Source organism: Stenella coeruleoalba (assembly GCF_951394435.1).
Source record: "Stenella coeruleoalba genome assembly, chromosome: 2".
Lineage (NCBI taxonomy): Eukaryota > Metazoa > Chordata > Mammalia > Artiodactyla > Delphinidae > Stenella > Stenella coeruleoalba.
The window spans coordinates 114,779,166-114,793,516 of NC_137147.1; the positions used below are offsets into that span (position 1 = coordinate 114,779,166).

The following is a 14,351-nucleotide window of genomic DNA, read 5'->3' on the forward strand; positions in this document are numbered from 1 at the left end:
TGACATTCCCACTAGCAACGTATGAGTGTTCTAATTTCTCCACACCCTTGCCAACACTTGTTACTGTTCTTGTCTGTGTTTTGGTTGTAGCCAAATTAGCAGGTATGAATGGTACCTCATATGAGTATATGAGATATACTTCCAACCTTCCATTCTTTCAAAATGAAAAATATTTTTTAATCTATTGGTTACTTTCTAGGAAAGGAAGATTCTATAAAGACACAATGCTAAGCACCCTCAGATTTGTTTCCTTCCTTCTTTTATTAAAAAAAAAAAGTACTAAATAGGGACTTCCCTGGCAGTCCAGTGGTTAAGACTTTGCCTTCCAATGCAGGGGATGTGGGTTTGATCCCTGGTCCAGGAGTTAAGATCCCACATGCCTTGTGGCCAAAGAAAACAAAACATAAAGCAGAAGCGATATTGTAACAAATTCAATAAAGGCTTAAAAAAAAAAGTACTAAAACCTTCTGTGTATCAAAACATTGTGTCAAGCCTTAAAAGCAGAAGTAGTAAAAGAACTGAGTCCTCAAAGAACTCATAGTTTATGTGAGACATGGAAATGTTAAGTAAATAAGCGTTCCATAGCATTTTGCACACATCAGGCACTGAAATGTGTGCTGACTTGGACAAGGTGTGCTGTGACCAACAGAAATGGGAATTAGAGTGAATGGGATACTCTAATGACAAACCATACTTGAAATGCTTTATACATTTCTGCCCAGGTCACAAATGTGACATACAGACACTGGGCCAGAATAACAACTCTTCTCTTTCACTTCATACAAGGCATTGCACAATATATAGAGGGGGGAGGTCAGAGATTGCCACGCCCTTGTAGAGGCAGGAGAATTCAGAGAGATGAGTTTCACAGAAGTTAACAAAGCAGAGGGCTGAAAAGAGAAGGTAGGTCCACAGTGCCAACTGCTGCTGAGAAGTCAAAACTGATAAATTTTTGAAAGGAAGTTACTGAATTGGGCAACTGTGAGGTTTGTGGTGAGTTTGGAAAGAACAATTTTAACAAGACAGGTGATACCAGAATTAAAACTGTAAAACATCTCCTTATATTTCTAAATTCATGGTACTTTAAAGTTTGCAAAGTATTGTCACCTAGATTTGACCTTTTTCCTGTCCCACAAGAAGGCACACTACCATTTTCAAGAAGAGGCCACACACTCAGTGAGGCTAGATTTGGGGATGGTATAGTTGTGTGTGAACTATATTGTACTGGTAACCTTATCTGCTCAAAAGACTGTAAGCTTCTTGAGAACTGAATCCCATCTTTTATTCCACAGATCTCCCAATGAGTAGATGGTAGATGCTTAGCGAATAATCTTTGAATTCCTTATCATCAGTGACTTTACAGAGAACTATAAGTTGGGAGAACCTTCAGGATTATCACTCTGCCTCCCTTTACTAGCTCCATTCAAGGGGGATGGGGGCACATCCCCCTTTAATAAGAGACTCGAAGGAGGTAACACAGCACTTAGAGACAGAGTGAGGACCCAGTTTTCCTCACTTCCAGTCCAGCGCTCTTTCCCCATCCCTGCAAATGTCTCTTCTTATTCTTAACTTTGTCTCAGAATTCATATTTTGTTTAAACAATTTTTAATAGCAATATGAAATTGGATAAGTCTGGCAAATTGCATTTAACATCTCTGGAGAAGATTTGTTGGAAAATAGAGTCAACGTTCAATTTAGACCAAAATATTTAGAAAATAAAGTATTATCATAACGCAACAACTAAAATATGGAACTGTGGGTGCCGATATTCTGAACATTGAAATGCTGTAATTGAAAGAAATGTTTTTTGTTTGTTTTGGCTTTGTCTATTTCAAGGAGCCTGCATTTTCAATCACTAACAGTTAATTACCAATGATGTACTGAGAAGGCTCACTGTCTCTAAGTACACAAAAAGCTTCAGGAAATCTGGCAATGATGCAGTTCCAGTCAGTTCCTTCTTTGGAATTAGGACTCATTCACAAACACTGAAAGTAAAACCTATACTGAAAATTAGTAAATTTCAGGTAAATCAAAGACTTCCTCACCAGGAAAGGATGGGGAAATCTAGCATAACAAGTCTTCCTAGAACTATCTTGCTGATTCATTCACACGTTGGCCAGTCAGCTTTTGGGGAGTACTGTACCCACTTTAGGCAAGGAACAGTGTCAAGGTACAGCAATAGAAAGACGAATCATGATCCTGATGACAACTGGCACAGTAGGTCCCACAGTTTTAAAGTATGAGGGACCTCTCTGTTCATTTAAAATGTCAAGGGTTACATCTGCCTCCACATCCCAGGATGACACACGTATAACCATACGGGTCTAAGGCTTATCAGACCCCATGAAATAACTTACAAACTGGGGACTACAGGTTGGGAAACAGACTAGTTTGTGAAATACAATAGGTAAACTAGTACCTGAAACCCAGAGAGGTAAGGAAGTCTCTAGTATAAAAAAAGATCATTTCTGGCTCACAGATTTGGGAAAAGCTTATTAACTAAGCTGGTGGTATACGAGGTAAGCCCTACAGGGGGTGAGGTGTGCTTAAAAGAGAGAGATGGTAAGGCAGGGCACTCCAGCCACGTGATAAAGAGGATGAGCAAACAGTCAGGACGCTTCAGAGCTGGAGTGCACAGCCTTTGGTGGCACAGACTCCTTCAAGAATCTGAGGGACGCCATGGACCCCTTCCCAGAAACACACATGTATGTGTCCAGTCAGTGGTTCTGGAGCACAGCTTTACAACTCAGAGCAGAGACTTTTCCTTAGATGTTTTTGAGGAGCACGAAAAGCCCATGAGTGTCCAGAAGTATAAACTGAGGAAAGAAGAATAATGGGAGATATGGCTTTGTTCTCTACCAGGGTGGACCCCTCTCCCCAATTTTATAAGCAAGGGAGTGAAAAAAAAATCAGTATTATACTAGGAAAACAACTGTAGAAATGTACAGATAAAATCGGACAGTGGGGAGGAAAGAAGCAGCATGGGACATCCAGGACACACAAGACCAGTCAAGAGGGGCCCAGACTGCTCTGGTCTGGAGACAGCGTGTGCCTGGACTGGGGACATGGCCTTTGGAGCACAGAAGAAGCAGCAGGTCAGCAAGCTGGTACAAAGGGCAGAACCCACAGAAATAAGAGAGAAAGAGGAACCAAAAATCCACAATTTAACAGACTTAGGAAATCCAGAGGAGATGATGATGGTGCCTTCTATCTGCCTGTGTTGAGTTTTAAGTGTTAAGATGTCTTCCAAATGGCTAAACAAAGTTATGATTATTGAGAGAAAGGTTGGAACTGGCTTCATCTGTTCTTGAGTAAAAGGTGAAAAGAATGTGTAAGAGAGTAGAGGCAGAACACACCAAGAGAAAAGACACACTGAAGGCAGCACGCATGTTAGATAACACACATCTACAGATGAAGCAGCTTGGAAAGCTGGCTTCTTACAAACATAAACAGCATAAAATTGAGCGTGGATTAACAAAATGAAAATAAATCAAAACACAGTGAGCTACCACATCACACCCGTCTTTGGATGGCTGTTATTACACACACACACACACACCACCACCACCACCACCACCACCAACAACAACCACCTCCAGAAAATAACCAGTGTTGGTGAGAATGCAGAGAAACTGAAACCTTTGTGCATGTAAACTCCTGAGAATGTAAAATGGCACAGTCACTGTATAAAACAGTAAGGGGGTTCCTCCAAAACTTAAACAGAATTACCTTATGATCCAGCAATTCCATTTCTGGCTACACACCCAAAAGAATTGAAAGCAGGGACTCAAACAGATATTTGTACACCAACGTTCACAGCAGCAATATTCACAATAGACAAAAGGGGAAAACAACTCAAATGGCCATCAACAGATGAACGGATAAACGAAAGGTAGTACATACATGCAGTGGAATGTTATTCAGCCTTAAAATAAGGAGAGAATTCTGACACATGCTACAACATGGAAAAACCCTGAAGACCCTATGCTAAGTGAAATAAGCCAGTCACAAAAAGGACAAATACTGTATGATTCCACTTATGTAAGATACCTAGAGTTGTCAAATTCATAGAGCCAAAACACAGAATAGTGGTTGCCAGGGACTGGGGGAGGGGAGAAATGAAGAGTTATTGTTTAACAGGTACAGAGTTTCAGTTCCCAAAGATGAAAAAGTTCTGGAGATGGACAGTGGTAATATAATAGCTGCACAACAATGTGAATGTACGTAATGCCACTGAACTGTACACTTAAATGTGGTAAATTTTATGTTATGTATGTTTTCCTGACCCCCCCCCCCAAAAAAAAAGGGAGTGTGCAGCAGTTAGAGAGAAGCGAGCTTGTTTAGAGAAAAGAAGCCACATAGTCAGAAGGAGCATTGGTAATCTGGGCCAGATGCTACCAATCATGGTCAATGCCATTAACCAGAAGACAAACTCCTTATGCACGGAGTGTGGAAAGAATGTCAAAACATGTATCAGCGTTTTCAACCACATCCTGTATACAGTAATAGCAACACCAAGCAGATCATATTCATGTGTGAAAAATACTGTGCTTATTATATATGAGTAAGCTGTTTAAGATATAAACTGGATTACAAAACATCTCTCCCGCTTTTTGCCCGGTTTCAGAATCACTGATGTGACAGATAAATTTACCCTGGTCTTGGGGCTATTTTTCAACAACTCCCCTGTTTCTCACTCACACAATGAGATAACTTAAAGGCCACATACACTACGTTGCTCCACCTTAAACATTTTCAGAGTGCCTGCTATGGGCCTGAGAAAATGCCAGGCCCTGATTATAAACATGACAACACACCTCTTCTCATGTTAGTCTCTTTTCCAAAAGGTGACTTCTAAGACTCAGGTTTCTATATTACTGGATGATGACCTGGTTCTCTGTACTACCGACACTCTTCTTAGCCAGCTCTGAGACTAGGCTTGGAAGAAGATTCTGATCGCCAGCAGAATTAGGAGACAGACTAGAAAGAAACAGCAGTATTGAGACTGCTAATAATTTGAGCTTAAGAGAAAAACAAAGATAATGATTAATAATAAGCCCCTTTATCCAGGTTTTGCCCTATGGAATCTCTGAATTATTAGCAAAATACAGGATTGGCAACTGATTGAATGGGTAGGAGAGGAAACAGTTCAAAATGATTCTGAAATTTTGTTTAGCAAGTAGTTGGAAATGAGGAAAACAGAGATTTTGCCACTAAATACTCACATCTTTTGGAGGAATAAGTTACCAAAAACCACTTTCTGGCTCTGACTCCATTTATGATTCTGTAGCTAAAACACAAACTTAGTCCTTTGTCCACGTTCTATCTCCATGACAACCAGACCATGGACACTACAAGTACTGAACATCCAAAGTCCTGGTGAGTTATAGTGCACATGGAACACGGGATAAGAGAAGTTAATTCAAAAGAAATGTCGATCCATCCTGGTAATTTTTCATTCCTGTCACGAAGCCTGGGATCCCTTGTGATTATCTAAACCACACCTAAGTTGCGTTCCCATCAGTCTGAAAATAGAGTTGTACATATTTTCAGTGGAGAGAGAACTCTTGTTTTTGGCAGTGTTTCTGCTACTGTTTATATCTGAACATCCTAATAATACAGCTCATGGTTACACCCAGCCTTCCCAGCCATTGCCTGTATTTACTTCCTCTGCAACTGTCTCAGGAGATCTAGCCAGAGTTACAAGGCTGGAACAAAAGGAAGCAAAAACCCCTCCATCCGGACATGGAAGCCAACACTTGAGTCCAAGTCTTTTCAGGGAATCTGAGTGTAACTGAGCAGACAGGCATAGTTGTCTTCAATCCTTAGCCTCCTTATGTCTTTTGTTTGAAGCAGCATGGAAGTGTCTTAAAGCAAGTAAACTTTTTAAAGGATGTGTATTTCTCTGGAAAATGACACTGGAGTTAAAGACAAACTACTCCTTCTGTGCTTTCACTAATGAGGTCAGGTGGCCTGCCCAAACATCAAGGATGGGGAGGGGGTCATCCTCCTCCGTGAACATTTTTATTCAATGCACACAAAACATGGTTGCAAATCTTTTAACCATTCATCTGATACTCTGAATTACTAGCGACAAAGTAAGTTCTCAAAAAATCATCAGTAACATGAAAAATCATGTTATTATTAGTAGGCAATGTTTTTCCAGGTACCCAAAGTAATAAAACTAGTAAAACAGAAATGGTCCCTGTACTAAAATCAGTTTAAGTCAGCAGTTAATCCTAGATTCCGACTCCCCTCTTTCTGGTATGCTAGTTTTGCAGTAAGTTCCTGTTACTTGGTATCCTCTTGTGTTAGGAGTGGTCTCTTACTCAATGCGCTCATGAGTTAGCTACTGAACCGCGTCAGACAAAGGGTCCTATCATTCACCAACTTGTGAGGTCAATACTAGCTTTTTGAAGGATGCTGAGGAAAATGGGCATGTTGATACCAAAGGGCCTCTGCCAAGAATTAAAATTCTTCCTCATCCCATTCTGTGCACATGATTCATAGTTACCAACCACTTATTGATCATTAGAGCCAGAAGGCATATATGCACTGGGGGAGAGGGGTAACCAATAAGGTGAGGAAGAGAAGTGTGTATGCGTGTACTGGGCTGGGGGATGGCGGCATGGGTGACCAAAGGATACTATCAACCTACACCTTATTATTTAGAAAAAAATTCAGAAAGGAGGTAAGATTTCAGAGGATGCTGGGGGCTGATGATGGGAAGCAAGAGCTGATCTGAGGATAAAGACCAGTGTGCCCAGCCTTAGGGAAATCCTAAGAGATGGCTTTGATGCAGAAAAGCTACCATGAAACTAACTGTACAGAACTCACAAAGGGAACAGATCAGAATGTGGAATAAGCCCAAGAAAGTATGGGTATATAAAAGAGGATGAGAATCTTGAAGTTAATCTACAGTGAATTATTCAGATGCCAATGGGAGGGACTGGAGTTGTAAAAGTGTGATACCAAAGGGATAGGCTCACAATCTAAATTTTGTGATGACTGTCATAATTCATCTCTCTGTTCTTACCCCCATCTCATCAGCACATTAAGTACAGTTTGCATAACATGAACAAATATTAAAAGATTAACTCATTCAATTCACAAAACTTATTGCGTATTTAGTATGAATGAGGGACACTGTTTAGATATAGTGAGTAGATGAAAAAATTACAAACTCCTTACTATAAAATAAAGCAATCTTCCACAGAAAAGGAGTGAGAAAATATACATGATCACTTGAGAACTGAAGTGGCATATACACCCAATATAATTATTTAAAAAAAAAAACCACTGGAGTGGCATGGACATATATACACTACCAAATGTAGAATAGATAGCTAGTGGGAAGCAGCCGCATAGCACAGGGAGATCAGCTCGGTGCTTTGTGACCACCTAGAGGGGTGGGAGGGAGGGAGACGCAAGAGGGAAGAGATATGGGAACATATGTATATGTATAACTGATTCACTTTGTTATAAAGCAGAAACTAACACACCACTGTAAAACAATTATACTCAAAAACACTGATTAAAGACACAAATTCAAAATGGAAGATAATTGGAGACCACTTCTGAATGACGAAAAATCATTCTAAAAATTGTGTGGCAAAATGAATTTAGATGAGATCATGCACCTGTTCAAAGTGTTGTAGAACGAATTCCCGCACTGGGGAAAAAAGTGCTTGTGATAACTTCTAAGACTTCTTCCGATAGAAAAAGTTAGATTTTTAAAAATACGTATATATATATAAATAAAAATTGTTACACATATTCATGTAATAAGAGGAATTGGCTGACTCAAGAGACCTAGGGTAGCAAGAAAAAACATGAACTTTGAAAACAATCAGATCTGGGGTTGCATCCTAATACCTACTATGTGTGAGCTGTGAGAACTTTGGAAAATTACTGACTCTCCGAATCTGTTTTTCCACATGTAAAATGAGACAAACACTAGGAATGATGTAAAAATTAAATGCCTGTATCTCATACCCATCCACTTATTACCACTTCAGACCACAAAGCCATTTCAACATGCCTGGACTACCATAATGGCAGCCTAAGTGACTCCCACATGCCGGAATGATCTAAAAAAATAGAGAAGTAACATATCTAAGCAAAGCAAACTCCTCACCATGGCTGTCAAGGCCCAGCCCTCCCAGGGCCTGCTTATGACTCCACCCCGCTTGCTCAGTATTTTCTCATCACAATGGCCCTGCCCATTCTTCCCTACCTCAGGGCCTCTGTATCTGCCGTTCCTTCTTTCTGGAACGCCTTCCCTTGGTATAGCTCCAGCATCTCTTTATCCTCTGGAGAACAGTTTTTTAAATGTCAGCACCTCAGAAAGATCTTCTATCTGAAATACGATTCCCATTATTCCCACAGAACACACGGTTTATTTCTATCAAATCGCTAACAGTAATTTGTACTTTTTGTTTCTCTATTTACTGCCTGTCTTTAAGCAATACGAGGACTTTAAAGACCCGTGTGCCCCTTGGACCTAGCACGTCTGACATCAAAGAGGTCATTAGTATAGTTTTCATGTAGAGCTCTCAGTGATGTCACCTTCTCTGTCTCCAAAGCAAAGAATCAGAACCAAACTCACCCGTCTCATTTCAAACTGAAAATAGCGTATTTTCAGGACTCTTTGTGTTTACTTATTTGTAATAAATGCTTACTTTCTGAGAAGTGAAAATCTTCCCTTGCGTAAGGGCCGTATGGTGCAAAAAAATAATACAAACACAGGTACATCTAAAAAAAACCCCTAATTATGTCCTTTATTAGCTGTGGCCTTGTGGAAAAAAAATCACATCACTCAAGTCCTTTACGTTCCTCACCCTGGCTCAGGAGAATCCTCAATCTCTTCATATGAAGGGGCGGGGGGAACCGCTGCTGCCTGACCAGTCAGTCTCAAACAAAATAACATACATAAAAGTGTTTTGTTAAAACTGTAAAACAGCATCTACGAGGCCAATAAGCCTGTGCTACTTTAGCCCCATTCCTGAGGGCTTTCATGCCCCATGAGAGTGAAGAGCACTGAACACTTCAGCACTATTTTAAATGTACCATACTCCTTGTGATACTCAGATTGAGATTTTCTATCCTCCCTCCCCTCTTTTCCTTCTTTCTTTTTCCCCCAGACAGGTAAAATCATAAAGAGTCAAGCATATAAAGGTTCTAAAAACTAGTCTCTCCTAAACATGAGGTCAAAAATTTTAAAACATCACTGTGATTTCACAGCGGAAATCACATTTCAGAGAAACTAAAATGAATAATATCTCGGATCAAGTTCAAAATGCCAAGTTGCCCACTGCTCTCAGCCTTGGCCTGGCATATCAAACCACCACCTGACAGCGATCATGGAGGGACAGACGCCACTCCCTCCACAGTCACAACTCCTCCACCTAGCCCCTCGTCCAGCATGGTAGTGTTATTTCACTGACTTCTGTGTCTAGCCTTCTGAGCCGTTTCTTGGCCTCAATGGACCAATGAAAAGAATTCAGGAGTCCCAAGTAATACACTGAATTGATAAATCAGTACAACAGCTCCACTAGTTCCCTGACCAGGGCGATACATTACTACTTTGCCTGGACTCCCCTGGCTCCACACCTTCACAAGTTCAGGTACTGAGGGTCTCTTGGCAACTGTGAAGCACTTGGTTGGCTTCCAATTTCCCCTGCCTTTGCCAGAAAACTGCTAAACTTCCAAAAAGTGCTCCTTGAGTCGTCCAACATTCCCAGACTCCCATCTTATGGCTGGAGGAGTCCTTACTAATTTTAGATTCAAGGATGCCTTCTGTGAGCAATCAGCCATCCAGAGTCTCCGCCCCCATCCTGCTTAGACACCCAGCATCACTACCGGGAGAAAACAAACAAATACAGCAATTAACATTCAAAGGCTAGCCCTGAAAAGCAGTCAAACAAAGCCAAAGGGGCCACTCTGCCACTTTAATAAATAGACTGACTGGAGATCCTTCCAAAGGAAATAAGGACTGTCTATCTTTCCCCTCAGAGCTGTGAGGAGAGACGGCAGAAGCAACAGATAGAAAAGACTCCGGCAAAAGACAAAGAGACAGAGGCAGAAGGAGAGAGACTGACAGAGAAAGATTCCCCCCCCCACCTCAGATGGGGGCCTGGGGTTGGGAGGAGAGGGGTGGGGATGACAGGGACAGAGGGACACAGACATCTGAGGAAAGGGCAACTCTGAAGGTGAATTTCTCCGTCTGTGATTTTCAAGAGTATGAGGTTCTCCTGAGCATAAGAATCCATTTTAAAGCAAGTAAAATGACACTGAAACAGTAAGCGGCTCAATGCTGATTCTGAAGTCCCCACTGTTTCTGTTCAGATATTCTAAGAACCTTAAAATCACCAACCCAACCCAACACTCCCCACTGTTCACACACGCACACTTCTCAGCCATTCTCCCAATACAGGGGGGCCAGAGAATCCAGCTACTGGATTCACAGACGAAGAGCCTGAGAGCTTTGGAGTGGATGGAGTGTGGCCCCTTACCTTCAGCAACACCACGTCCACAGTCCTGTCCACCTTGGAGATGTCACATAGGCTGTAGCGCCTCTTGTGCCGTTCATACATTTTGTCCAAATGCAGAGGAGAGGAAGTAAGATGCAGGAGACGTACCCACTGTCAACCTGGGGGACCACCGCACTCCCGCAAGTCCAGAGCTCCAAATTTCTTACCGTGACTTCCAGACTTCTTTATGTAGAAAACCCTCAAAGGGTCAAAAAATGAATTAAAGAAAACCAAGCAGAATCCCAATTCCTTGAACGGACTGAGAACTTCCTGGCCAACTTCAGAGCACTGGGATGATGAATTTACAATTTACAATTCATAATATGAACAATAAATGCTTCCAGATGCTATACCTTAGGCAGATCTTGACCGAAAGAGAAGCACACACCATTTCCATCACTGGCGATAATTCCAGTGGAAAAATTAAGAATTAACCGGCTACACATAACGGCTGACGCATGTGGTGGAGTAGCCCAAAGCAGGCAATAAAAATCCAGTATGTACTTTGTCAGGAAAAGAGAAAGAGCGAAGAAGGGAAGACAACTCTAATTTGAAGGGATGATAGGAAAAAACTCTCTCATTAAATCCTCTTCTTGCTTATAAAACAAAGACAAGGAAAATCAATTTTTCCTCTACAGGAAAAAAAAAAAAGTTGAAGCTCTGAGATTCTGTTCAAAGTAAAGAGTCTTTAGTCAGCCTCTTGCTCGCCAGGCGGTAGGGCTTGCTTCTGATTTCAGCTGAAAATATCTAATGACAGCAGAGCGAAAGGACGGGGAAAAAAAAAAAAAAAGACCACTCCTCCCTTCTTGTTCCCTCCCTTCTTGGGCGCTGGCCCTTCCCTACCCCAGACCCCTCACCCCTTTTCCCTGCCTCTCAGGAACGTCACTACTTGCCCTTTCAGCCCTGCACCAGCAGCCTCGGAGGCTTGAAAACCTAATGGCAGTGGTGGGAACGTGATTCATCCACAGACGAAGAAGGGAAAAACAAGGCTTCCTTTTCCAACCCGTTTCCTCCTCCTCCCCTTTCTCCTCCTCACGCTGTTCCCCATGAAAAAGGCTCTGTCAGGCATTTCCAGATGTACCCCAAGCACTCTGATGTTGGGGGAGGTATGGTAATAAAGGGAGGGGGTGTCATCCTAAACACCACAGGCAAGTTCAACACACTTATCTGTTCCACGAAACTGGGGAAATTGAAACTACACAAGGCAGACACTGCATCTCCCTGCCAAACGCAAGTCAGTGATTTAATATGAGAAAAATGCTAGCCAATATTTCAGGGCTATGTTTCCAGGATCCAGAAGGGGTTACAGAAGTGACTGACAAGGCTTAGAAATCATCAAGAGGTCAGCTTTTTTTTCTTGGCGGAGAGGAAGGGAGGGATGGGGAGGTGGTAGGAGGAGCACTTTAAAGAAAATTTTAGAGGAAAGGAGTAGAATGACAGGCACGTGCGTCAGTACGTTGTGTGGCTAAGAAGAGTCACCTGGCTGGGACTTCTTCCCCTCTTGAAGGCCACCACTCACATTGACTGAGCCCAGAGTGTGGCTCTACCACTCTGTGCGCCCGCTCTCTTACTATCCAAGAGCCCTCCAGCCCCACCCTAGCCAAGATTCTCAGGGGCAGACCTGTTCTAGAATTCATTTTCTTACCTGGGCCATAAATGATCTGGGAGGGAAAGGAGGAGAAGGAACTGAGGGGGACAAAAAGGGAAGAGTGGAGAAAGGAAAACTCCAAAGATGTTCTCCTTCGAGGAGCATTAGGCAGCTGACATTTTCCTCAAGTGGCCAGAGGAGTCCTTGGCTAGAGTGTAAATGAGGGGACTCAAACATCACAAGTGGAAGGAAAAAAGAGATTTAATACTTAAATTTCTGTCAATATCACAAACAGAGCTGGTGAAGAGGCTTCCCAGGAGCTATGAAAGGGGTAGAGAAGGTCTGATGAGTCACCATCTCCTCTGGCCAGGCATTCAAGTAGCTAACCAGCTCAAAGGAGAGCAAGGCAGCGAATCCTGCTAGTACGCATCTCCCCCTCTACCTAACACACCGCAGCCGCTGAGCCCAGTCCCACACTGTTCCATCCACCGCAGGGAGGTAGATAGTCCCTCCCCTTCCCCACACGCCCTCGGTGAGCCTAGTTCTGTGATGTTACCAACGTGGACAGTGAACCAGATGTTGCTTTTCATTAGAGTGATGATGGGAAACAGTAGAAACAGATGATTAGAGAGAGATTAGAAAGTTGTAAATAAAATTCTAGCTCAGGCTTACCAAAAGGGTGGGAACCTGTCCGGGGATTTACAACTACTCTGAAACTATGTGGTCTAGGGCACAAATCGAAAGGTCCTTTAGGCTTTAGTGTAGGGGAAAATGGATAGTTTATTATCTTTTCTGTACGAACTTTCACCAAGCAATAATTTAGAACTCTCCTTCCTCCCCATATAAACACAAAGCTGCCACCCCTCTGTCCTCAGTATGGTTTATTCCTCACTGCTGCTCCCTTCTGTTTTAATTAGAATCAAATGTTTCCTGCTTCCAAGGTTTCCAGGCATCTCCCTAAGGATCATAGATGCTTTAATCACCACGGAGCCTTTCTATTCCCAACCTCGTGTAACTCCTGACTTAAATAATCTATATTGATTTAACAGATATTTTGTGCCTTGCAGCAAAGGCAAACAAAAGAAACAAAGAACAAGGTCTCTGTCCTCAAGAAGTTTATATAATTAGAAACCTCTTTCAAAGTTATACTATTGTCTGAAATGGCCGAGATTACTGTTTTGAGACAAACAGATTAATTTCTGTATTTCGGATGATCTGCTGGTTTTGTGCTACAGGCTGGAAATCGAGACTTCCTACCTTTTCTGTACACATAAACATATTAAAAGGATTTGGAATTGTCCTTGAGTATTCTGTTCCTTCTTGGAGAACAAATTCTCTGGGTAGGGAACACATACTCTGGGTGGGGGGAAGAGTCTGTTTTGCTTTCCCCTCTGGATTTGTTCAGCACTCTCCACAGAAGACTGAGTCTATAGTCCAGTGCTTTTGCTGCTGATGTGACAATTCCAAGTTTTTATCAAAAACATCTGGAACCACTGAAGAGTTACTCTGTTAGGATTTTGAAACACAGAAACCAACCATTTTACATCCAAACCATAGAGCTGATACCTATGAATTTTCGCTTTAAGAATATTCTCCTTTTCTTTAATTTTGGGAACTTGTAGTAAAATATGTTTATTATTTACAACCTCTTACAATAGTAATTATTCACAAGATTAATCATATCTCCCTTCTTTCTGTGTCCTCCATCCCACTCTCCAGCCACAACAAGGAGCCCTACGTTCTTCAATAGAAGCTTCAAGTGCTTAAAGTCTGTTCATACCACAGGCCCAACATATACTCTTAAGGATTCCAGAAAATGAAGTATAAAAATATTTTATGCATTTGAAGTTAACTAGAGCATTTCTGTTCATGAACTAAATTTTCCCTTGATATTTAACTCTTAAGGTCTAACCCTTACCCAAATTATTTCAGCATTCTTATGGGTCAACTCTACTTGGCTCCTTTTGTTTCAGTTAAGGCAGAACCCTATCTAAAGTCTCACAGCAAAGTTTCTGAATTAGGACACCACTTAGTGGGTATATGAAAGATCCAAACAGAACACAAAGGCCAGCAAGCACTGGGGTGGGGAGAGGGGTGTCTACTGCTACTAAAACATTTGTCCTGTACCCCAAAGTGAACATAAAGTAGTAGCATGTCACTGGCTAAAAGACCCACCAATGATCAGTTTTGTCTCTGCAAGGAGCACAAGGTGAAAATCAAAGGTTCTTTCC

At 41.9% G+C, this 14,351-nt stretch overlaps 1 protein-coding gene across 11 annotated transcripts in view; it reads right to left on the reverse strand.

Moving 5' to 3' along the window:
* The window catches only part of AKAP13 (A-kinase anchoring protein 13), a 340,842-nt gene that overhangs the window by 105,170 nt on the left and 221,321 nt on the right, over positions 1-14,351 (reverse strand). The window contains exon 1 of one of the 11 annotated variants that reach the window (XM_079914823.1): positions 10,515-11,381. The exons of the other annotated variants lie outside the window; for them this stretch is intronic. Within the exon in view, the coding sequence (XP_079770949.1) occupies positions 10,515-10,595 (81 nt within the window). The 5' untranslated portion in view covers positions 10,596-11,381. Of the gene's footprint in view, positions 1-10,514; positions 11,382-14,351 lie in introns of those variants that run through there. 11 annotated transcript variants of the gene reach the window in all.